Source organism: Pseudomassariella vexata (genome assembly GCF_002105095.1).
Source record: "Pseudomassariella vexata strain CBS 129021 chromosome Unknown BCR38scaffold_10, whole genome shotgun sequence".
NCBI classification, from domain to species: Eukaryota; Fungi; Ascomycota; class Sordariomycetes; order Amphisphaeriales; family Pseudomassariaceae; genus Pseudomassariella; species Pseudomassariella vexata.
Window position 1 is genome coordinate 2,001,410 of NW_024467965.1, and position 24,112 is coordinate 2,025,521.

The 24,112-nt window shown below is 48.7% G+C and overlaps 6 protein-coding genes across 6 annotated transcripts; 2 read left to right on the plus strand and 4 right to left on the minus strand.

Annotated features, from left to right (window-relative positions):
- Window positions 1-1,142: 1,142 nt before the first annotated feature.
- Window positions 1,143-1,451, plus strand: BCR38DRAFT_348379 (uncharacterized protein; the record flags this gene model as incomplete). Its single annotated transcript, XM_040856414.1, has 1 exon — window positions 1,143-1,451. A coding segment is annotated over one exon (309 nt), but the record flags the coding sequence as incomplete, so codon positions are not given.
- Window positions 1,452-2,397: 946 nt separating this feature from the next.
- Window positions 2,398-2,817, minus strand: BCR38DRAFT_441035 (uncharacterized protein). The gene has a single exon (XM_040860747.1). It carries the CDS (start codon window positions 2,765-2,767, stop codon window positions 2,474-2,476), a length of 294 nt encoding a protein of 97 aa, XP_040713828.1. The 5' UTR covers window positions 2,768-2,817; the 3' UTR covers window positions 2,398-2,473.
- Window positions 2,818-8,437: 5,620 nt separating this feature from the next.
- BCR38DRAFT_476410 (uncharacterized protein) lies at window positions 8,438-9,754 on the minus strand (the record flags this gene model as incomplete). Its single annotated transcript, XM_040863037.1, has 2 exons — window positions 8,438-9,462; window positions 9,717-9,754. 2 exons carry the CDS (start codon window positions 9,752-9,754, stop codon window positions 8,790-8,792), a joined length of 711 nt encoding a protein of 236 aa, XP_040713829.1. The 3' UTR covers window positions 8,438-8,789.
- Window positions 9,755-11,680: 1,926 nt separating this feature from the next.
- Window positions 11,681-12,911, minus strand: BCR38DRAFT_495595 (uncharacterized protein; the record flags this gene model as incomplete). The annotated part of the gene is made up of 5 exons (XM_040864741.1): window positions 11,681-12,194; window positions 12,259-12,400; window positions 12,465-12,627; window positions 12,686-12,790; window positions 12,849-12,911. The coding sequence occupies 5 exons, from the start codon at window positions 12,909-12,911 to the stop codon at window positions 11,681-11,683; spliced, it is 987 nt and encodes a 328-aa protein (XP_040713830.1).
- Window positions 12,912-13,587: 676 nt separating this feature from the next.
- BCR38DRAFT_495597 (cytochrome P450) lies at window positions 13,588-15,023 on the minus strand (the record flags this gene model as incomplete). The annotated part of the gene is made up of 3 exons (XM_040864742.1): window positions 13,588-14,528; window positions 14,597-14,941; window positions 14,999-15,023. 3 exons carry the CDS (start codon window positions 15,021-15,023, stop codon window positions 13,588-13,590), a joined length of 1,311 nt encoding a protein of 436 aa, XP_040713831.1.
- A 6,401-nt stretch (window positions 15,024-21,424) lies between these two features.
- Window positions 21,425-22,684, plus strand: BCR38DRAFT_298859 (peptide-N4-(N-acetyl-beta-glucosaminyl)asparagine amidase A; the record flags this gene model as incomplete). Its single annotated transcript, XM_040854527.1, has 1 exon — window positions 21,425-22,684. A coding segment is annotated over one exon (1,260 nt), but the record flags the coding sequence as incomplete, so codon positions are not given.
- Window positions 22,685-24,112: the final 1,428 nt, after the last annotated feature.

Sequence of the window (24,112 nt, forward strand, 5' to 3'; positions counted from 1 at the left end):
TACCTGACAGCACCGGTCCATGTGACCCTAAGCGTCAAGCCCCTATAAATATAGTTTGAGCACCAGTGAAGTTCCTAGTGTGGCAGCACGGTATATCGACTTGGTGTCTAGGACGCTCGGCTTGTAATCCCATCGTATTCCCCTTGGTGAATGACAAGTGGATGACAACAACATCCTGTGCTGTCATGTCATACTAACTACTATACTACCATTGTACTATCAACTGCTAGATGAGTAGACCGATGACCAAATTTTTATTATTATTATTATTATTAAATACGCCGTAGGCTCGAAGCCCCCGGTACCTCTACTAGTACTCCCGTATGTCAAACCGTGCCCTAATGGCTGGACTAAATACATACGCTGCGTCGTCGGTTCGCCCTATTGGCGACTGCGTTACGTCCACTACCATACTACGTTGGTTCTCAACCTACCAACAAAGTCCCCCCTGAGAAGATCGATGCTATCTGGGCCCAAATTTTTATAATATCACTAGTAGTCATGTGTTTTTCTGCTAGTATTCTACATGTTGACTTCCACCCCGCGTCCGCATAATTGATCCACAGTACTCAAGTCCAAGCAATACCTCCATCCCCCCATCCGGCGCCCTAAACGCATCGATCTTCACTCCCAGCATGATCCCCCCACGCCAGCTCATACAAGACAAAGTTGTCCCAAATGGTCAACGCACAGTTCTCGCCGGATACATCCAAAAAACCGTCAGCATGAGCCTATCCACGTATCCAGCACCCAATCAGCGTTGCCACATCATTCGTGAACTGATTGTCAGCGCTCTCGCTGGCTTCTATTAAGGGTCATTGCGGGGAAGGATTGGCGAACAGCTAAAGCTTCATCAGGAAAGGCAGTCGTGTTCGACATCGACAAGACATGCGACCATTGAGAATATTACCATCTCACTCACCGAATTCGTGCCTGCGGCACTTGCCTGGCGGTAATAATCTGACGTATCCCGGACTCGACCCACCATATTCCCTAGCATAGAAGTTCATGTTGACTGATATGTGCCGAGTCGGGTTCACGGTTGCCACTTCATCTCGCTCCAGCACTGTCATATAAGCCCAGCTTCCTGAAAACTGATCAGGGCGCTATCTAGCAAACATTAACAGGGACATCAATGGGTGTTGTCCTACGACGACATGGCCTACGCCGCAGCGCTGGAGTTCGTAACGACGGGTTCAAACAACGGACACGATCGACCAAACGGCACCGCCTTTTTCAATAGTATCGAAGTGGTGACTGATGTTGCCTGGCACGGTTTTCAGACGTCAGTTATGGTGGTTAAGCAGAGCACGGCTGAGTTTTACGATCAGCCTCATGACATATTGTATTATCTTGGCTGTTCCACAGAAGATCGCCAGGGCTTCAAGATGACCCAGGACTGCCCTGATTTCTTTCATGGCATTGCGGCCGGCGCCCCGCATCTCGCATAGGGACCCGACTTCATGGTACAGCATCTTCAATTCCCTCGTAAAAAACACCGAGACTGTGTTTGCTCCTGCCTCGACGCCAAGCTCCTATAATAATGCGACACACTCTATGGATCAGCCGACGGCATCCTTGAAGACTCATCCCTATGCAAATTCCAACCTCCCCGGTGTCAACAGTTTTCTGTTGTATCCGCGACCATGACATACCGCAGCTGCGCACAGTCCCAGTTCTTTTAAACAGGACCACTGGTTCAAGTACGCCGTCTACAACAACACGGACCTCGATACCTCCGTCGTTACCATCGAGAAAAATGCCGAACTCCTGGTCCCTCAGTCCGGTGGGTGTTGATGCCTGGAAGGGTGACCTTTCAGCCTTGGCATCACGAGGATCCAAGATTCTGCATGGCCAGTGGGATAGCATTATGTCGTTGGCTAACAGAAATCGGTACTATCAGTACGTCTCGCAGACTATGAACCTGCCGTTGTCAGATCTAGATAAGTTTTGCAGCCTTTTCCGTGTTAGTGGGATGGGGCATTGTAATGGTGGAGAAAGGGCTACCGTAATTGGGAATAGGGCGAGTAATTATGAAGAAGGAAGTCTGGAGCCTAAGAATAGTGTCTTGATGGCGATGGTTAGGTGGGTGGAGGGGGGCTGTTGCGCCTGAGACGATTACCGGGTTGGCGTATGTGAATCAGACGAAGGAGTTGGGGTCATATTCAGAGAAAGAATTGTAGGTATCCGTTGCAGTATGTGTTCAAGGGGACGGGAATCGCAATGACGCTGAGAATTGGGAGTGTGTCGTTTGCAGGTTGACTCACCACGAGCTAAGACCAAGCTGGAGGTGTCTGTTGGTATTTGCCTGTACATATTCATCATACATATACACTATGTTCGCTAGTTAACTGAAGAAAACCAGTTGTCAATCATTATCATCCCAGAATCCCAGACCTGAAAGCCACAAAGTGAATACACTTCACATTTAGACTTCTTCTCAAACGCCAACCACCAATCGCCACGCACCACCCTACACCCAGGGCTGACACCTCGTAGCAGAACAATACCCATTGCAGCAAGGCCCGAAATACTGCCGATTGGCATCATAGCACTCGCCGTACGTCGACACGCACATGCCATAGCAGCTGACGCCCGTGATGGGCTGTGGCGGGCCTACCATGATCTGCTGCATGCCTTGGGGTGTGATGCCGTTGATGAGAGTCTTGTCGCCATCCGTGTCGAAGGTGCACTGCGAGATGGCGTTGTAGTCGTTGGTGTCAATGATGCTAATGGAGAGGCTGTTGTTGTCGTCTGGCGGCGTCATCTTAGTGGTTGATGCTCGGTGTATTGGGGTAGGATGAAGGGGAACTCGGGCAACAGCAATGAGAGAGAGATGAACGTACTTGTTGCGTAGACCTGGCCGTCGGCTGGAATGCCCATGTCGTACGAAGAAGGCCCGCCGTGGAAGGTGAGATGCACGGTTTGGACATCGACGCCGCCCTCTAGGGGATGGGCCACGCAGCCGCCGATGAGGCCAAAGCCTGCTAAGACGTACGTGGAGAAATTTATCATCATGATGGATATCTTCAATGAGAGATGCCGTCCAACGGGGAGTCTTGAGTTTTAATGCTTGTTTCGTCTGAAGTCTTCTATGCCACGGGGTATATCCTCGGGTGGGGAGACATCGTCATCTTTATACATTTAGATGGACAGAGTTCGAGAAATACGATTAAGTCATGAGATCCGATCATAGCACCAGATCTCTGTTGGTGTCTGCTAACAAACATTCAGCGAAGCCCCTGACGACACACAACGAAGGGCTCAAATTGACTTCCACCTGTGATTGGATGGCGACGATGGCATACGAGAGCGAGGTCTTGGCGCTCCGTTTATAGGAGCTTTCAGCTCGTAGCTCTAACGAGTCCGTGTCAAACTGGTTGTCAGTGGGGAGATCTTGACAAATGCGATTGGCCCGTGTGTGATGATTCTCCACGGACGAGAAGGTAGTATTCTGGAATTACGCGGGTCATCACTGTCCTTGATATTTATTCCGACCGCGTGTAATGCGCGGTGGAGAGCGAGGAGTTGGCTATATTAAGTGGCATTTTGACCTCCCCGACAAAACTAATGTACATAACCGGCAACGCCATTTCTCAGTCAAACTATACTCAAATCGCATGGGGAAGATTCAAATAGAGTTATTTTATATTGCGTGTACTATCCTCTAGCTTTATGCACTGTCGCCAGCCGATGAGGGATACATTCCATTACCTTCTGTGTAAGACCTATATCTACCTCGGACCAGTCGGTTAACTCGCGAGCATGGGACTCTCGGGCGATTTATTTCCTCAGTTTAGGAAAAGTAGGCTTAATCTCACGGGTTTCATCCTGAAAGACCTTCCATATACACTACATAGGCTTAATATTCGGCGAATAGAGCGGCTATTCGACCGTCCAAATCCTGTAGTCTTCCAACTACTCCTTCGAGCCCCCGCGCAAAGTGATTAGGTGCACTATCTGTTGGCTGGTGATGATGATAATGATAGGACCCAGTCCCATAGGCTGCAGCTACGAAAGGGCTATCAATGGGCAATTGGCCCGAGCAATGCACCAGCACATACGCGGTGTGCCTGGGGCACGCAACATTATCTGATATAAAAGAGCCCCCTAGCTTATGGAATTGAAGGCGGCCCACCCCGAGGACTTGATCGTATCGCCTCACCGATAACACTCTATGTCGGATGGCCAAATCTCCATTACAGAAGACAACTTTTGTCACATTGGGAACGTCGGGTCTAGGACATGACTACGTCGACGCTCACCGGTCAAGGGGCATAAACTCACGCGCGAGAATCTCGACCATTCCGCGAATGCTGGCCGAGCGAGCCATATATCTTAATGCTGAGTCAAGTTCAAGGAGCTAAACATTGATCTGTTCAAGCGCACCTTCAAGCCCGTCAAGCAAGTTCTCCATGACGTCAAGCTCAAGAAGCATGAAATTGACGAGATCGTCTTGGTTGGTGAATCCACTCGTATTAACAGGGTTCAGGCTATTCTCGAGGTCATGTATACAGACGCATGCGATGTCTCGGTCTACCATGCAAGCTCGGAAATCACTGCTGGTGCGATTCTACAAATAAGCACTGTAAATTAAGCTCGCATTACCTGAGTAGCCTCATCAGACACGTAGAAAACGGCGGCACGCTTCAGACCAGAATAATGTCCCCGAGAGTGTCCGTCAAGAGCTAGACGCCAAATTGAAACAAGATGTCGAAACTTATAGATGGAAGTAGGGGTCGAGCTACCCACCATGTTGTATATACCGATCAATATTCTTGTTTCGTCTTCCCCGCAAACGGCGACCCCGGCAGTAGCAACTTCACATGCCGCGTCTACTGCACTATCTTCCTCCAACCGCCAAATTTGTCTATATATTCCGGGATTACGTAAGGATCATATCTACACTTATAGTTAGCATTGCTCGCGAGTCGGAAGCGATACCCTGAAACTAGAGATCAAACAGCAACAGGGCCCACGTCATGAAAATAGAGGACAGTTTGTCGTTTGAACAAGTACACCGTGATTGGAAACGAGCACGCTACACCAACCAAGCCGATCTGAGTGGCCCAGTTTGCAGCTTCGTAGAGGACATTCTCAAGTGGGTTGAGAATGTGTCTCACTTGAGAGAGAGAACTAGATGGACAGCAAATACATCAGGTGATTTCTGAGTATTTATATTGTGTAGAATACGTGCGTTAAGCGTGTTATACTTTGAGCCCAGGATGCGGGAAATAGCCCTCTGCACTCGACGTTCTAGCACCCACAGGACCAAAACACTACTCTAAAAACTCCGCGAAGCTTGGCAACGATGATTCATCATATCTTTGCCAGTAACGTCTGGGGAAAGCCTTCAGTTCCGCAAAGAACTCCTCAATAGGATTCAGATCAGGAGAATATGGAGGAAGATAGAGCAACTTCACCCTAGCATTAGTGCACAGATGCTCCACTCAGTCCGAACGGTGACGGAGGCATTGTTTATGATAAGCACTGACTGCGGCGCCAGCCATATGCCACAATGCCACAGGAGCTGCTCGAACAGCCACGCTGCAGTATTGTGATTTGTGTCCGGCCGCAGCAGCCTATTTTTCTGGCTCAGTGGTGCCCGACTGCTGATTTGCGTTTCTTAACTACAACAGCGACTTGACCGGACCTTCAGTAAAGCCCTTTGGATGCTCGATATCGTCACCGAGACATAGAACTCATCTAAGAGAAACGCGGCCATTCCATCTACGTACACATGCGGCGTTTCCGTGGACGATCGCGTAAGGAATTAAGCATGGGCGATGCAGCGGTTTGGCGTCGTTCCACGTTGTAGTTATTGGGGCGCTCGCGTAGTACCGAAGCGTTTTACGTGCATCAAATCGCTCGAATGGACGAATCTGATTGTGCACCGATTGCGCAAGGTTTGGTGCCACCACACCCTACCAGCAGGGTAGAGATGTCCCGTAGTTGAGTGGAAGAAGCTCTCTGTCGAAAGTTGCAGGTGCCCCAAGGCCGGGCACGCCATGTCAGGCCCACACGGCAAGCATGGGACGACGCGGGGCAGTCCATGCGTTGAACTTGCGAACAGCGGAAATAGACTTTTATCCAGCTATTAAACCGTTCTAGCACCCCGATTTTACTATCTATCGACTACTATCTATCTCGATAGGAAGCTTACTCGAAGCATCAAGATGGTAGAACACTACTATCGTTTGCCGCTTAGAGCGGGGCTAATGCTAAGGTGTAGCTACTTCTCGAGCATAAGGCCAAAGCTGACTCGAAGGATAAGGATAGTAGAATACTACTATCGTTTATCGCTGAGAACGGGCGTGAGGCTACGGTGCGACTGCTTCTCGAGTATAAGGCCGAAGTTAACTCGAAGGATCAAGATAGTAGAACACTACTGTCGTTTGCCGCTGGGAAAGGGTACGAGGCCGTGCGACTGCTTCTCGAGCATAATTGATGCGTGCACCTAGGGTGGAGGATGCTATAATGCAGCAGTGCGCAACGTTATAGTATCTAATTGAATGGGATTCACCTAACCAGTGGGTCCCCCTACCTTTTCGTATCAAATGGTAGCATCTCCTCAAGATTGAGTAAATCCACCAAACCAAACCAACCATCCATCGATCGATCAAGATCACCATCACGGCTACGATCCTATCGCCGCCAGCGTTTCGCACGCACCAAAACCAGCCAGATCGGCCCCAGATTTATCAAGATCACCATCGCGTCACGCACCTATCACGCACACCTTCATTAAGAGGACCCTTTCATTAGGCCAGTCTTCTACCAGCACCTAAGCATTACGACCGCAGATATTAAGAAGCGATCACTATCACAGTCTATCGAGGGACTCTTCCACTAGGCCAGTCCAGCACTAGATCTATCAAGATCACCAGAATCATCAAGGGACCCTTTCACTAGGCCAGTCTCTACCAGAATAACCGTCCCGGAGTCGATTCACAACATCAAGCGCCCACAGCCGCCGGCCGTCAAGATCTCTCTGACTTCATTTCCTTTCATCGAGTCGAGTCCATCGCCGTCGCCTTCCGATCATACGATTCCCCATACTAAACGCACCAGAGCAAACACATCGTCAAGAGCACTGCCCCGAACACAGTCAAAGGTATCGGCATCCGTAGCCCCGTCAAGGTCAGATATACAGCAGCTGGCAACATGATGCAACAGTATTTTGGCCTAGCTATCGACACAAAGCCTTCGGAGACCCCGCCATACAGAACTTGGCTTGAGCAGTCTCCTCCGAATACAGCAATTTGGCCAACTTAGCAGCTCTACACCCTGGCAAGTACCCCTGCACCAAAGGTACTGAGAACAGTACCATTTTCCGTGTAGCCCGGCATTTTGATACGTGACCCCATGGGGGGTTGCCCTATAGCTAGAGATAAGATAGATATGAGCTATAAAAGAGCTCTGCCAGGCCAGAATAGCTGACCTGGCCATCTTTTCCCAATACAACAATTCACACCCCATATGCACTCGCATCAGTTGGACAACCAACATGTCCAAGTGGGGATCAGTGAAGGAGAGATGGGTATATAAGGGACAGGACTCCCAGGCATTTCATAGATAGACAGCCTCTACTTCAGTGATCAATCTAAGCATCAATCTAACCCATTGGTGAGGGAAACTGCCTTGACGACTCTATTCCCAGTTACCCTACTTGAATATTTCAGTTACCCCAAAGCACTATACTCCATACGTCAGACCCCGATATTATTGCTAAAGGACTCCGCAGCAGGACTTACTTACTAGCATAAACCCTTAAAGACTCTTTAGTGGTTTACGCAGTTAGACTATTAGAGGTTTCGTTACAAACGAGTCTTAGATAATCCTAGAACAAGACTATTTGATCCTCTACCTTCTAGAATACCTGTCTCATCTATATTATATCGATTAGAGGCCTTAATAGTTTTGATCTCAGGGATAGCGAGGTATTTAAACTATTACCTGATTATATTAGCTGAGGCTCTATTAATATGCTGGGAACTGATAACTCTACTTCTCTGGACCTTGAAAGAAGGGTTCCTCTTGATAAAAGCCTGGACCTAGTTCTTTCTAAGTAGTTCGGTGTCTCCGTGGATCTATAGGATACGCTCGGCGAAGTCTTTGAGCTGTTGATAGGTTAGTAGGAGGCCTAGGGCAGCCTGGATTCGAACCTATTCAGCCAGATAGGATTCCTGGGCTAGAGAGAGCCTCTAGTAGTCAGCGAAGGCTATGCTCATATGCTACTTTTCGGAGGCTTTGACCGGTAGCTATTGCTTGAAGAGCTCGATAAATATCATCTTCTGTATATTAACTCATATTAGTGTAAAGAAGACGTACGTAAAATTTCGTAACGATTGAATCGATATTAGTAAAAATAAAAGAGGTTGAAGTTGGAGGCTAGCGGTGTTGATGAGGCATTTTTAAGTGTCCCACATGTGGGGGTGTCCCGGATGTGGGTATGGAACGTTAATTCGGTTCTGACAGACGATGCCCCGACTGATCATCTGCTACCACTCATGCGCGATCTTGTTGGATATCAAACTACGGGGTTACAGTATGGCAGAGCGACTACTGCTCGGTGCGGTAATTGGTTACTTCCTCCCCTGTCATTCTCATTGTGAAATGTTCTTAGTCTAATCATCCTAACCGTGCTGTTGTTTGCCCGGCATGAGTATCATACGCCAAGCTTTGCGGGGAAGATAAGCACGAATCCTTCCACACAGGGCCAAGTGACCTAGATTGCCATCCCATCGCATTACAATTCAAGATATCTGGCCCCAAATCCCCTCGCCACGTTACATAGCCACGCCCTCGTCATTCTTGACCGCGTCCTTCAGCTTGGCGGCCCACTGAAACGTGCAGTAACTATCCGCAAACTCAAGCACCTCATCAATCTCCGTGCCCGTCTCGTTCATGGTCAGACTCCACATGTACTCGTTGTCGTACGCGCCGACTATGGTCTCGGACGACGATCGCAGATGCAGCACCACCTTGCGACCGGCCACGTCGACGATAGGCTCAAATTTCGACACCATCTCGACGCGGAAGGACGACATGACACTCTTGAGTTGCTCGGTGAGCCCAGCGATTTCGGCGTTGTTGCGGGGCGGCGCTTTGATGGTTGAGGGGACGACCCGGTGGATGCATTTGGGACTGCGGTGGGCGACGACGGATTCAGGTGTGAATTTGTTGAACGACGTCAGGAATAACGCAGTTGTTTTTAGGAGTTGCTCGCGCATGCCTAACGGCGAGGAGGAGTCTGTGGCCATTGAGTGTGTGTGTATTGAACGCTGTGAGATGGTGGCAGGTGCAGAGAAAGTGCTCTCTGGTGGGGAAAGAGGCCGATTGAATTTAAGAGAGCGTTGGGCGTTATCTTTACACTTGGCATTCTCGAGTTCCCACTCGGAACCGGCGTTTACAGTTTCTAGTTTCTTAGGGTAAAGGTAAGTAAGTAGGTGCGAGATGACACTACATCGAAACTTTGCAAGTGACAGGAGTTGGGCCGAATCTTGATCTGGCCCCACTTCACTTGCGACTATAGGGGCACTCTTGTGTCGAAACCCGTCAGATAATCAACGCTACAAATCACGGGACACGCAAGTGTACACTTTTTATTTCGGCAGCACCGCGTTCAGCAGTTTGTAAATTCTCGTGAAGTCGGGCTTGGATATGCTTTTGTCTCATACTTCATAATTGCATTGGTTGCCTCTCTCGGGACCCACTTGAGACCATAAACCTTCTTCGGGCTTTCTCCCGCCATGTTTTCTACCTTCTTGAGCCACAATGTGGAAAACTCGGAGGCTAATTTTTATCTAACTCCTTTGAATCAACTACTTTGTTAGTCTACCTTGAATTCATCTTCGCTCGTCAGCTCTATGCACATCTGGGGGGTTGGGGGACGGGCGGGAGGGCTAACAAGAAAAACGGGCTTGGAGGGATGCGTACGGCAACGGAAGAGGGCACAATTCGTATCAGTGACTAGATATACGAAACACGATTATCTATAGAGCCCCGCGGCCTAACGGCAAGACTCTGCCAGACAAATTTTGATTACTTCCGTAAATTACATTGTGAAAGGGTGGCAATTGTCTTTTTACGTTATTAAGGTTGCTAGCACATCTACATTTCCAGGCTATGTGCAAGCAAGTGGGATCTTAGTTGAACTAACGGAAAGCAGCAACTTTCTTGAAAAGAGGGAGCATAGCAGAAGTATTTAATCGAAAACATTGGCATGAATATATAATCTAGTCACTACGCCTGTACACAGTATTCCAACCTGTCACTTTTCTTCTCTAGTCTTGAAGTTGGAGTGTGACCGCGGTGGATGAGAACCACCTAGAAACGGCCCAATAACGAATGTCGATAATAAATATCATTGTCCAGGCTTGTTTCGGCCCATCTTGTTGGGACTTTCATTTAAAATCCCTCTTCTTTACGAGCACTCGAGCTACCTTCAAACAAGACATAGCTATGTAAGACCAGTGCTCACAAACAGGTCAGCCTGATTGTCCCATAACTTCAGGCCTATCGTATTGGCATCCGCGAAGCCCTTCGTCGCCGACCGGGTGTCCTGCCAGCGATTTTCGACCATCACTGCATGAATTCGGATTCATGAGGTATTGTTCGACGACATTGATACGTGCACCTTCTGCTACCCTGTCGTTGGCGACAAGCCTTTCGACGTCTGGTCCCCGAATTTGGTCGTGATCCGCCTCCACCAAGTACTGGTGAACGACAGGGATGTTAGTTATCGAGGGAAAGATATTAAGGAACGTGTGGGCTCTACCGTTTGGACTCTGTCAACCCCAGAAGCTCCCCAGTTGCTGGATGAGGTTTTAATCTTGCTAACTGTAAAGATGGGTGACACTTCCTTCATTGATACATGGCACGGACGCATTATTGCAGGGGCTGGCGGGTTTCGCGTGTCCTGATTTCGTTCTTCTCCCTTGATTGGGGCTGATCAAACCAGAAGCCGAAGCATATCCACCTCTTGATTGGTATGAGACAACGACTTCTGATGGACGTTGGCGCTCCGGGGTTATTGTGATTATCAACGGCAACGCTGCAACGCAGGCTCATACACTTTCGTGTATCAATTCGCCATGAAAGATGCCAACCTGGAGAATTTCAACTTTTCGTTCACCTGGCACACGCTGTTCAAAGCACAAGACAGCGCATCTTGAGCCGTAGGGCGTGTGCTATACCAAGTTCGTGGAAGCACCGAGCGTCATACGGAGTGCTAAAGGGATATCAATACCTGGTAATAACCATCACGCCACGTTTTGGGGAGGTGGCAGGAAGAGGAGAGTCTTGTTTTTTCGGGTGACGTGGGAGTTGTGGGAAGGCGATGCTGCAGGATGCTGCGCTTAGCCCCAATTTTGGCCCAATGTTGGACATTTGTAAGACTTGTGATGTAGGAGGAGCTTTAGGTTCAAGACGCAGGTTTATTTTGTGAATATAACTAGGTTTAACGCAGTGGCTATTATAGCGTCAAAGGGCTGTATGAACTTACATAGCCGCAATTCGGGTCCTGCATAACCCCCGTGACTCTGAATGGAGTCCATCGTCTTATATCAGCTTGTTCTCGAATCTAGGCACTCTTCGCATTGCTATATGTGTTGTGCTTTGACTCCGATTTATTGCTTCCCTCTTGTACCACAGTAGTTCGACTTCCCACATCCCTGGGCTATTCGGCGGCGCCAGCAGAATTCATAGGTCGATGATGTTGCCCTTCCTCCACCTCCCTTAACTCCAGCGTCCCAAGCCAATGCCCGAACTCAGGATTACGAGGCTTGTGCGGTGGTATTTCATGGCCACGATGACGATGCCTCACAAAGTCGCCACGCTGCCAGAAGCTCCGCCGGAATAGGGGGACAAGGACCGGTGCCGTCACGGCAATGAGTCCCACCGCAGTTTCTCTGAACCCCCAACGATTGATATTGATCACAGAAGGCTTGCCACCGATGGTTAGAACTGCGCGCACAATAGCGGTACTTATAATGAATATACCCGAGGAGAACAGCATCATCAGCCCTATCTTTCGCCGCAGCGACGTGCGGAGTTGCCAGAACATGGGGATTGGGATCGACATGATGGCGGCATCGGTGGTAACATTCAGCACGACGAGTATCCAGAAGTTCTGAGGTCGGAAAGTGCATTCGGGACCGGGCAAAGGCTGGATCTGCCAGTTGTGGGAGTATCTACCGAGTGTCATCCGAGTGTCATCCAAGTTTCATGAATTGAGTCTGCAGATTGGGAACCTACGGCCGGCATGTAAAAGAAACACTCAGGGCCAGCGCGAGGTACGATGTGCCACAGGCCCAGAGGAGGAAATGAAGCGTTTTCTCGCGCATGACCCCAAGTGTAAGGCGCTTATAGAAAAGCAAGACTGTAAACTTTAGGGTCCCTGGAATTGCGCCGAAGTCAGACGAGCCAAGCTGGGGAGGCATGGAACCACATGCAGATGAAACCAGGATATGAATACCACGAGGCAAACTCCATTTTGGATCCAAGCGTGAGAATACGAATGTCTTCCTGTGACAGTGATACACCATTCGGATCTACGTCGATATTGCCTCCAGTATAGTATGTGATCTGGACAATGACAACATTGACAGTATACAAGACGAATGCCTAGTGGCCATAAGCAAGTGACTTTCGTGCCAGGAATCTAAAACAAAAGTACGCATACCAAGATAGAAAGGTAATCGTCGCCTTGGAGCCCCCTTATACCGAAGATACGGATCCGCACAGCAAACCGAAGCAGAATAACAGTAACTCCGATGGCATACCATGTCTGTTCAAAAGTTAACTGGTTGTGTACCTCAGCACATGTTCGGGGTTAGGTCAAGTACCCAAACCTCAGGTAGATAGGTGTTATCTCTCTCAAGCTGGACACTCGGGCTTGAGATCAACATAATATTCCCCAATCAAAATGTAAAGACAAAAAGAGGCAAATGTCCAAAAGACAATTGTACGAAATACACTAGCGATGAATATATAGCACAGTGCAGAAGACGTCATTAGAGATCAATGCACTTGCGGAAGTACGGGGAACACCAGATGAAACCCAGCTATACGCACCTACTACCTTTCAAGTCAGTCTTTTCCGGGGTTCCCTCGTCTGCTGTCCTGGGTTCTGTGCTCCTCGTCAAAATTGATCAACTGGCGGCCCATGCAAGCGGAATTCATACCCCAAAGCTCAAGGTTTGTCAAGAGAACATCTGGTCTTGCACCCTCGAGACAGGGGTAGCATGCCATGCACTGAACACATGGCTTCGACCAATTGCCATCTCTAGCACTATATTGCATTGTTGTGAGTACGGTTTCATTTGCGTGATGAATCAACGCACTTCAGCTGACTGTAGAGTTTGACATATGTACCGACCCTACACTACATCATCCAACCCCTTTGAACTTCAGCTATTATTGTGAGCTGATTCAGTCCTTTTCTCTCCAGCGCGTTAGTTGATGTCACAAGACAAAGACAAGCCAAAGACAAGCCAAAGACAAGCTCTTCTTTTCCACGTGCACTTGAGTTACAGGGAACATGTGTCGGTTAGCACGCAATTATACCATCGCGTCAAATTTTGTCTATGTACAACTCTCGACCGTCGCCACGTGATCTCTGTTCCGAGGATGGAACTTGACCAATAACTCTGGCTTCTTCCACAGCAACCACAACTGACAAGCCTGGTTCCAATCTTCGATCTCTCGCGAAACCAACTCGAGATCATACGAAAACACAATCTTAGCCAGTATAAGCCGCATCTCCAAATACGCCAGATTGATCCCCAAGCAAGCTCTCGGACCCATCGAAAAAGGTTGACTGGCCTTTTTCTCATCACCCAACCCTTCACCGATCCACCGCTCGGGCCGGAATGATTCGGGGTTGTGCCAGTACCGGGTATCGTACGCCATGCAGTAGTTCTCGGTCGCCACCGTGACCCCGGCGGGGATATAATGGCCGTCTATGACGGCACCGGGTGAATAACGCGGCAGTCCGAAGACGACGGGCGGGAAGATGCGAAGACCTTCTTCGATGACGCCGTGAAGGTACTCGAGATGCGCGACGGAGTCGCCCGTGATTTGGTCTATGGAGGTAAAAGCGCTGTCGACTTCAGCTCGTAGCCGGGAGAGGCAGTCGGGGTTCTTAAGGGGGTACCAAGTCACGCCCGTGAGGAAGGTGGCCGTCGTCTCTGATCCAGCCACAATCAAAGTGGTAGCTTGGCTGGCTAGCTCGCCCTCGGTCATGTTTCCCTTTGCCAGCATGTGCGCGAAGAAGTCGTCGCGGCTCATGCTGTTGCTGAGCTCGATGCGGCGCTGGGACTTGTGTCGGCTAAGCTCTCGGCGTTTCTCTGATTTTTCGGCCATGCCCTTGGGCAGGAGAAAGGGGAGGACGAGTCTGATCCAAGGCAAGCGTCTCTTGAGGCTGAAGAGCAAGGAGTAAAAGCTTCCCTCTACGAGGAGTGAGATCCAGTAGTGCGAGCGGCCTTGGGCTACTGCGTCGAAGGATTCACCGAAGGAGAGGTCGCCTGGGGGTTCGAAGTGAGTAAGGAGTTCAGGATCACGGGCCAGCCGTTACGATTTAGAGTAGACATACCGATGATGTCAAACGTGGCCCAATTGTAAGCCTCTGACATGTCGATCGGTTTCCGACCCTCCTCGCCAAGTCGACCGAGCTGGCGCAGGAAGTCGTCGAGATACTTGTGGACGATGTCTTCCTGGTCGCGGAGAGCCTTGGCACTGAAACCGTGGGACAGGACTCTTCTCATCTGGCTATGGATCACCGGATTTTGCACTCCTACTATGCGATCGGGGTCACCATTGTCGTATAATTCGGTCTTCAGAAACCGCTTCTTGCCCTTGGTGACGTGACTATGAATATCTTGGTATGCTTGCAGAGTGGCAAAGGACAGCGAGTTTGGTCCAGTTCGCACAACGTCGCCTCCGGGACAGGTCAGTCACAGCACGGAATGAGAGGTTCCAGCAGTCAGGCACTCACCGTGTTTACGATGCAGCTCGAGCATGATGAATACTTGGCGACCGCTCGTAATCAGCCACACCCACCATAACTATGGCCATTCCAGATTAGCCCCTGGTAGTCATATTCTGTAATCTTGGAAGACCTACGTCCGTGAGGGGGCAATGCGCGGTCCAGGGTACTTGCAAAGAGGGTGGAAGTACAGCAGGTAGATGCATCGTGCTACCAAATATAGGCATGCCTATTTATTCTCATTAGCGTTTTGATTTCCATTGCTACGAGCTGAGGGTGGTCACTTACAGCCACCGCCCCAACGGCAGCAAGGCCGGTGGGAGTGACGACGAACTGACTCCCCAGAAGTTCAAACATGACGCTCCCGCTTCCTGGTCAATCAACAGTTGTAGAGAACTCTCAAAAACACATGAGGGGTCGTTCCCGTTTTATACCATGGTTTTATACCATGATGAAATTACCAGATTTTCTTGCATGCCATTTATCTTGCATGCCATTTTTCTCCACATGGACATAACCGGAATGTGGGGGGCTTAATCTGTGCCCAGGATCCGCCCAGGCGGCAGTCGAGATTCACTAACTTGTTGCTACCGCGGTGTCAAAAACGACGGGTCACATGGTATTGGAGCATAGAAGCACCGTATCGTTAGTTCTAGCTTTGTATAGACTGTTGTTTGATATTAAATGTGGGATTGAGCACCACAGTGATTCCTAAGGTTGAAAGGCGCTTTATAGAGGTAGCCTAGTAAGGCTGGACCCTTCAGATTACTTAAAGGCAATGCACACAGCCAACAGAACAGATAGAGGGAATCGAGCATGGAAAAAACGGTGACCTAACCATAACCACCAAATTATTCTTTTCATATAACCGTCATATCACGGTCATACTGCAAGATACGTGAATATCTAACACGCGGCATGTTTGACATCATGGCTCCACCAGAACCAATGAAGTAATGGTCATTGCCATCAACTGAAAATTTGACGAAATTCCCATATTAATTGAAGCAGATCGCAGGTTTATGCAATAGCTCATCCACATGGAATGCAGATTTGCTCAGACCTGACAACCTATGTGTATTCACCAAATTTACAAGCGGCGAGCACACGCCTGCATAGGAGGCATCATTTATTACCACGAACCGGACGGAAACTCGTTGCAATTCATGAACCCGACTGTCAAAATTCGAATCGTTACTTTTACTTGATTGATCAACAGTCTTGCGATGCTTCATCATGGGATCGACTCCGCTTTTGTTGCACTAGTCTTCGGCAACTCACAAGCGTCGATGCGGGGAGGAGTCAACGTGGTTATATGTAAGTGCCGACGCGAACAGCGAGCCACTGAACAATCGGACACCGACATTGTCCCGAGAAAATAGGAATATCTGCAAGTATATCTGCAAGAAAGCGGGTGCCAGAGAACGCCGAACGTGTTGTCAGACCGTATAATAACCACAAACACCTCATTCTAGAGCGAATGGGTCTCTCGTCTTTTGACGGTCAATTTGGTCCAACACGTGTTCTATTGATATAACACGGCGAAGTGATATGCCGCTTAGTGGATTGCAGAGCAGTGGGAATTCCTTTGATTTTGTGCTGCTGAGCATAGTTGCTGGCATTGATCAATGACCAATACATATGTGTGGGTGTACGTGATGGCTGTGGGAGCGTTTGAACCAATGTTTATGGACATGCTGTACTCTGATGCTATGGTCCGCCTAATTTGCGGCTTGCGTGATCGAGTATCTGGTAGTGAGCAAATGGGTGACAAGACGAAAGATGGCATAAAACGGTATAATCGGGTTCTGGTATTACGATCAAGGAGGAAATCACCCATTTGCGCCATGTGTGCTACCCAGAGCTCGCTATACGAAGCTATTGTTGTTAGATCTGCGAGGTGACAGCAGTACAGCAGCGTTTTGATCATCGCGCATGGTAGGAATAGCGAAAACTGAAAACACTAACTCGTGAAGATAGTTATAAGTTTGAAGCCAGCATCTAGAGGCAACATCCAAGTGTATTTGCCCCCATTTGCAACACCGAGGACCAAAAGCGGACGACACTTCATCCTCAAATTATACAGCATAACGCAATAATTCTTCGGGTTCTCTACTCTTAAATATCTATTTGCGAGCAACCTTTTCCGCGGGTAACTTACCTTTTAGAAAAGCAGCAATTTATAGCTGCTTATTAGGCGGTATCGATAATACTCGCTTCTTAACGCTTATCTCACGTACTACGCATAGCTATAAGGTTATAGAAGACGCTATTAAGATTAGTTCCTATAGCTTATCGAACATACCTATCTAATTGTATTGATGATTACTTATTTTATGTAATTTAGTTATCTAGGCGGAGTGCGACGAAATAGTCCGGTCCGCTTTCAAGATAAGCACCCGAAATTACGCAAAAACGGCCATATAGTCGTCTGTAAGAACCCGTGTTGGATTACGTGTATTTTACTAATAATAGGGGTTCAAGTGATTGATTAGTGTATCTGGTTATGTCCTTGTCACAGCCGATTGACTGCTGGGTAATAATTCCAAAGTGACTGTAATCCAATAATCTGTCACAGCGCTGGCGATTACAGAGCCACATAGTGTTGTATATAGCAGTTTGTGGGACCAAATGTCAGTAACACTGACATTTCTAGATCTTTTGGTCTATTGGCCTAGGGGCTTGGTCCTTCTCTTATGACATAATCCGTAACTAGTTCACAAGCTCTTAGGCCTTCCTAAGGGTATAGACCTTCAATAGATACAGCTCATATAAGGGTATATTGGATATATAAGGCCCTAGGATACGCTCTAGAACACGGTTAGGCTTACTAGTTACTATCTCGGAGTTTAGTAGCTACAAGCTACCTGTCAGGGTCGTGTATGGGTGTCAGGGTACGGCTAGGCCGAAGGCAATAGTACAGAGTGATGGGGAGTAACGGGCGTCCCTCCTACGTAGCACCGGGTGGTCACTGGCGGTCTCAGGTAGGGGTGCCCACGGTGATGCATTGATCTCTGCCCTCTCTATCTTCCTCCGTCTCGACTCCTTACTTATAGCCAGCCGAGTTTCTCTCTTGGATTCTGGATGTTTGCTTCCGTATGTCTGTGTTCCTCCGACTTCGGCCAATATCTTGGACAGCGGCTCCTTATCTGCAACCAAGCGATTCCCTATCCGCTGCAAACGGCTTCAACGGCTCTCATTCGCCACAAGCGGCTCTCTAGCCGCCACAAACGGCTTCCTACCTGGTGGAAGCCGGCCCGCCTCGGATGACACTTGTGGCTCTGACAACTCCTTCCCTATCCTACTTCGAGATGGTCCTTATATAGATAGCTAGGCCGCCGCTTGGACCCGGCATAACAGCAGGGTCGGCGATGCCAAGGATCTTGACTCTCGTCATCCCAAAGCTTCACATAGATTGTAATCATGATTCGGGAGTCTTTTGTCCGAAACACCCCTCCGGCGGCCCGCCGGTGTCCTGCGTTCAGTGTCCTGACACCCACTGGTGCCTATGGCATTCTGTTCTCTGACAATGGGGGTACCAGTAGTTTATTGTTGTAGCACGAAGAATGGAACATCAGCCAGCTCGTGCAGTACCAATATACATGCGGTGCACGGCCCTAGCCCCGTGACACTACCGCGCCGCTAGATAGAGTAGCCTTTTTGTTATTAAAAGCCTTCTTAGTAGCTTACAGGATTCTAGTATATATTATCTATACATATACGCAATAATCTTTACCTATACACAGGCGCGATGCTATCTATTGACGACGGGCAGTAAATTCCCGAAGGTTCAAGGTGTGATGATGGCAACTAACAACAAGATCCTTAACAAGACCTTACTGTCCGGGAGGTAGAAATAATAAACAAGATCGAAGCTTTATTGCTCCGATCAGAACAACAAGTACCTCAATAGGTACTAACAACTGGAGCCTCAGTAGGCTAGAGAGGATAAGGGCCTTAACAGGTGCTTGAGCGATCACCTCAGTAGGTGAACGATAGGAACAATGGCCTTGACAGGTACAAATAGATCTATAGGGGCAACAAAAGTACCTCAACAGGTACGTCAGATAAGACAAGACCTCAGCAGGTTATCAAAAATAACAAGTGCCTCTAGTGACGTGGGGTTAGGGTTTTTGGGTGCTTGTTTTCGTTTTTTCCGGTTTCAGACGAGTTATGTAAGCGCGTTCTTGAAGGGTATTTAAGACCTTATGTACATAGTCACACTCTTGAGAAAAAGATAGGAATTCAAGCGGCCTTTTCCACAGTAATCTGAACCAAGTTCTCTTTACTTGGACAGGCATTCAATGTCTGATGTACCTGTTGAGGTACTTTTGTTGCCCCTATAGATCTGATTGTGTCACGGTCTATGACCGGTATGTGGCCTCTGCGATGCCTTCGGCCAGAAAGACCCACAGAAGATTCTCGACAGCACTTGGACTCCAGAAATCTCCGAATAGCTATCTCCGAATAGCTTCACTTCTCGAAGATCCCTGAAATGACGAGACGGGAGGACAGAAGGATAAAAGGGAGAAGGGTTCACCACACTGAATGTATCTAATGTTTTTCTCTTCATAGATGGATGGTACTCGTAGAGTAGGCTAGGCTAATTGCATCGACATTATCCTTGACCCTTACAGATTGTGCCTGTTGAGGCCATTGTTCCCACCTTTCACCTGTTGAGGTGATTGTTCAAGGGCCTGTTGAGGTTCTGTAACGAAACCTCTAATAGTCTAGCTGCGTAAACCACTAAAGAGTCTGTAAGGGTTTGTGCTAGTAAGTAAGCCCTGCTGCGGAGTCCTTTAGCAATAATATCGGAGTCTGACGTATGGAGTATAGTGCTTTGGGGTAACTGAAGTATTCGAGTAGGGTAACTGGGAATAGAGTCGTCAAGGCAGTTTGCCTCACCAATGGGTTAGATTGATGCTTAGATTGATCACGGAAGTAGAGACTGTCTATCTATGAAATGCCTGGGAGTCCTGTCCCTTATATATCCATTCCCTCCTTCACTGATAACTGGGACCATTAGATCCTTCATGGATACTATTGGTCCTAACTGGATATGTTGGATCATTTCATATCCAAATGATCCACCCTTGTAAGTCACGTGGCTTGTGATCCTTGCATTAGCTGGCTCCTCCTGCAGCTAGCCACTCCTGTGTGACTTTCCCCTCCTTCTTTATCCTGTATCCACTGGGCCTGCCATCGGGCCTGTTGCATTGGTTAGAATCGTAGATTCGTAACAGGTCCCTTTTCTTCTCCAGCCTGCTGAGGCTCCAGTTGTTAGTACCTGTTGAGGTACTTGTCGTTCCGATCAGGGCAAAGAGCTCTTGATCTTATTATTTCTTTCCACTTCCCGGATAGTAAGGTCTTGTTGAGGATCTTGTTGTCCGTTGCCATCATCATCACACCTTAAACCTGCGGGTGGTTTCACTGCCCGTCGTCAATAGGCAAAGAGAATTGATTCAAGTTGCTATAGAATAGGCCGCTTAATTATCCCTCTTTCTTTTTAAGAGAGCGACTACATACACAGGCTCTTAAATACCGTCAAGAACATGCTTGCATAATTCGTCTGAAGCTGAAAAAGAACACCCAAAACCCTAACCCTAAGTCACTATCATAGTACGTGAAGGATTCAACCCTCAGATGATGACTCTGTACAGATCCTGTATTGGTTACGATGATCGATGCGCAGTGTGATGTGTGTATTGACTGCTCGGAGTCCCCTGTAAGAAGTTACATCTAAGGTAGGTAGGCAGGTGCCGACCTTTTTATCTACACAAGCGATTTCACTGCCTTAGGCACCACCTCAGGCACACATATGGCGCTCAATCCCACAGTACGTCTTTAAAGCTAAAAAGACGCTAATATAGCACGCTATAAATAGGGGTAAGCGCGCGGTTAGTATAATAGTTTACTGTGAACATAGAGGAGGTATGTACTTATTTCAGGAAACATAAAATAAGTTTAAAAAATAATTTTAATTGAAGAGACGTAATTAGTAACGACTTATGGAAGCCATCGGCTCCGATGTCTTAGAAGGGCGTACTGATTACCGCAGGTTACCTCGCTCCTTCCTCATCGGGTATTTGCCAAGTGGAACCTTAAGCTCGAGATAAACGGCAGTAACGTTGCGCAGCGCGACGTCAGCGAGATTACCCGGCGATGATAGCAAACACAACAGCGCTTGTGGGATTTGTATTTCATGGACAATTCTCGTGGCAGTGCAGCATTCACCGTTCCTGGACACCTCATCCTCTGTGATTCGTTAAAATGATGCGGCTCAACTACCTCGCATTGCTGTGCCTCAGCAGCACGGTGAAATGCATGACCGCTCCACTCGGAGGGCTAATCAGCGAGAGAGATACCAGTATCAATGATGGAGTGCTTGAAGTAATTCAAGCAGCAACGCCGCCCCGCACAGGTCTCGCTGGACCCAGCTGTCGCCAGACAATCATTGAGCATGTCTTTTCGAACAGCTACGGATCGCCATATGTCGGCGCTTACACTCCGCCCGTCGGCTGCAACTTCACCACGACTATTTTCAACTTATCTGTCACGTCTCAGGGTCGACAATATGACCGACTCGCACTGCTGTACTTCGGTGATATCGAAGTGTGGCGGACTTCCACTGCAATGCCGACGCAGTCTGGGATTCATTGGAGTTTCCAGAAGGACATGACCGTCTTTCACTCGATCCTGAGCACGGAGCAAAAGGTCATATTCGACCTGGCCAATGTTATCGACGGCAACCTTTACACCGGTGCCTTCGACGTCAATCTGGAGGCATTGTACTTTGACGATGACTACACTGCTGGCTTCTTTCCTGCGGAGGAGATCTATCCCATCTCGTTGCTGTCGTCGGCCGATAACGCCACTTCCGTGTTTTCACTCCCTGGCGACAGTGGCTCAGTCAATGTGACGCTTCCCCGAAATATCAAAACGGCCGTCGTCTCCCTCATGGCTTCGGGAAACGGAGCCGAGGAATTCTGGTACACAAACGTGCCCTCGGAGTACACCAACACGTTCAACAGTCCTTGGGGCCTCTTAAACGGATACGGTCCCTTTCGCGAGGTCCAACTCCTCATTGACGGCCAACTCGCCGGTGTTTCCTGGCCGTTCCCTATTCTCTTCACCGGCGGAGTTGACCCGGGCGCTTGGCGTCCCATTGTGGGTATCGACACATACGACCTGCCGTCTTTCGAAATCGATGTCACGCCGTGGCTGTATCTTCTGTGCGATGGAAATGAGCATTCCTTCCAGCTCCAAGTCATCGGATTCGACGCAACTGCACCCGGCCTGATTGGACCTATCGGGCAGAACTGGTGGGTTTCTGGCTCTCTATTCGTCTGGCTGGACCACGCCACGAACCAGACTGTTGCCGGGCTCAAGTCAACGAGTGGTTCAGGCCCAGCCTTCGATTTCAATTCAAATATTAACAAGGTTATCGAGCCCAACGGTACCGTGACGAACTCGTCGCTGTACTTCTCCTTGGAGGCACACAGGTCGCTTTCGATATCATCCACTATCCAGGCGGCCAACGGCAGCAGCAGGACTGTCACCTGGGAGCAGAACCTCTCCTTCATCAACACCCAAACTGTGACCAACCAGGCCCTCAACCAGTCCTCGACTATGGTGACCGAGGGTTCTCATCTCGGATCTGCGAGTAACATCGTCTCAAATTACAAGTACCCCATCAATCTATTCAGCGCCTACGAGTTCTCGATGCCGACAGGCTCCCCCGTGACCAACCCTGGCTCAGTATTTTGCATGGTGGATCGCAGCTTGCTGACCGACGGAATCGCCCTGCTCCCTTTCCTAACGGGGCTTTCTGTTGGGTCTGAGACGTTGGCAACAAGACAGTATGTCACTTCGATGTACTACTGGAACGACACCATCGTGGAGGGGATTGAGGATCAGGATACGTCCGACGGCGAGACTTGGTTCTCGTACTCTGGAGCGCCCGGGAACCAATTGGGCGTGCTTCAGTATTCTAGGTACTTGCACGAAGTTGATGATTTCACAACGGAAGATGTTGCGGGCTGGAACACAATCAGTGTTCCTGATACGGTTCCCCTGCCTGTTACTGAAGGAGAGCCGATCGTTTAGGGTGTCTTTTTTTCCAGTTTTATTACATTAGATACCCCTACGCGAGACTTCATAGGGAGGAATATGTTTGCGGTTTCCTACCAGTTCGGGGCTTCACATTTGCTTAATTATTTTTATCTTTTTGAACTGCTTGGAGCTGCTTCCCCAAGCTTCAATACATGTACATCAAGAAACGTCAGTTGTGCTCCCAATAATACAATAGTTCTGTACGATAAACTATAATGAACCAGAGTATTAGCTATATACAAGTCTGCATGGTTTTGCTCTACATGAGTAACCTCGTACGGCAAACTGGCCGAGCCACGGGTCTCATGGGTTATCATGGAGGATTGTGATGTTGATTGAGCTAAGTTAACCTCCGTCAGGTGTAACGGTAGAATGTTACCTATCTAACTAGTGTACATTGTTACGGAGTAACTAGGGCTCCGCCAGTGGACTGTGTGCCACTAGTCCTCTGTTAGGTTATAAGGACAGGGATAGGGAGCCATGAAAAAGTTAAAATTTCGATTGAGAAGGCACCGGAAAGAATGGAGCAATGATGCGTCACCACGCAGCCACATGCCCACATGTATGCAATGTAACAGGGAGTACCTGCAGGCTCCGAAGTAGTCCAAACCTTCCCACTTTTACCAACATCGACATCGATGACCACTTCTCCATCTAGGATTCGTCTGATAAGTCCTTCAAGACGCTGCTGAACTGGACTTATACCCGTTCGTTGACCTATCTAGCGATCAAATTCTCATCACTATAGTAGTATTAACGTACTTGCTCCAACGAGGAACCGCTTCTCTTCTCGTCGCAACACGCTGCCCGGATGTCGTTAGGTTTTTTTTGGCAGAAATTCACTTTATGGCGGCGGTAAGTGCTTAGCGGAGCATTATCCTATCCGCGAAATGTAGTTCAGACTAATCGCAGTTTCAGGTAATGGCTCAACGGCGCTTGTCTTATCAATGAACTGCATAAACATCGCACCCGGCTAGTTGGCGCCCTAGCAACGGCGTAAATTCAAATACC

Coding starts and splice junctions, on each gene's coding strand:
- BCR38DRAFT_441035 (XM_040860747.1), bottom strand. CDS start 2,767: ATGACGCCGCCAGACGACAACAACAGCCTCTCCATTAGCATCATTGAC.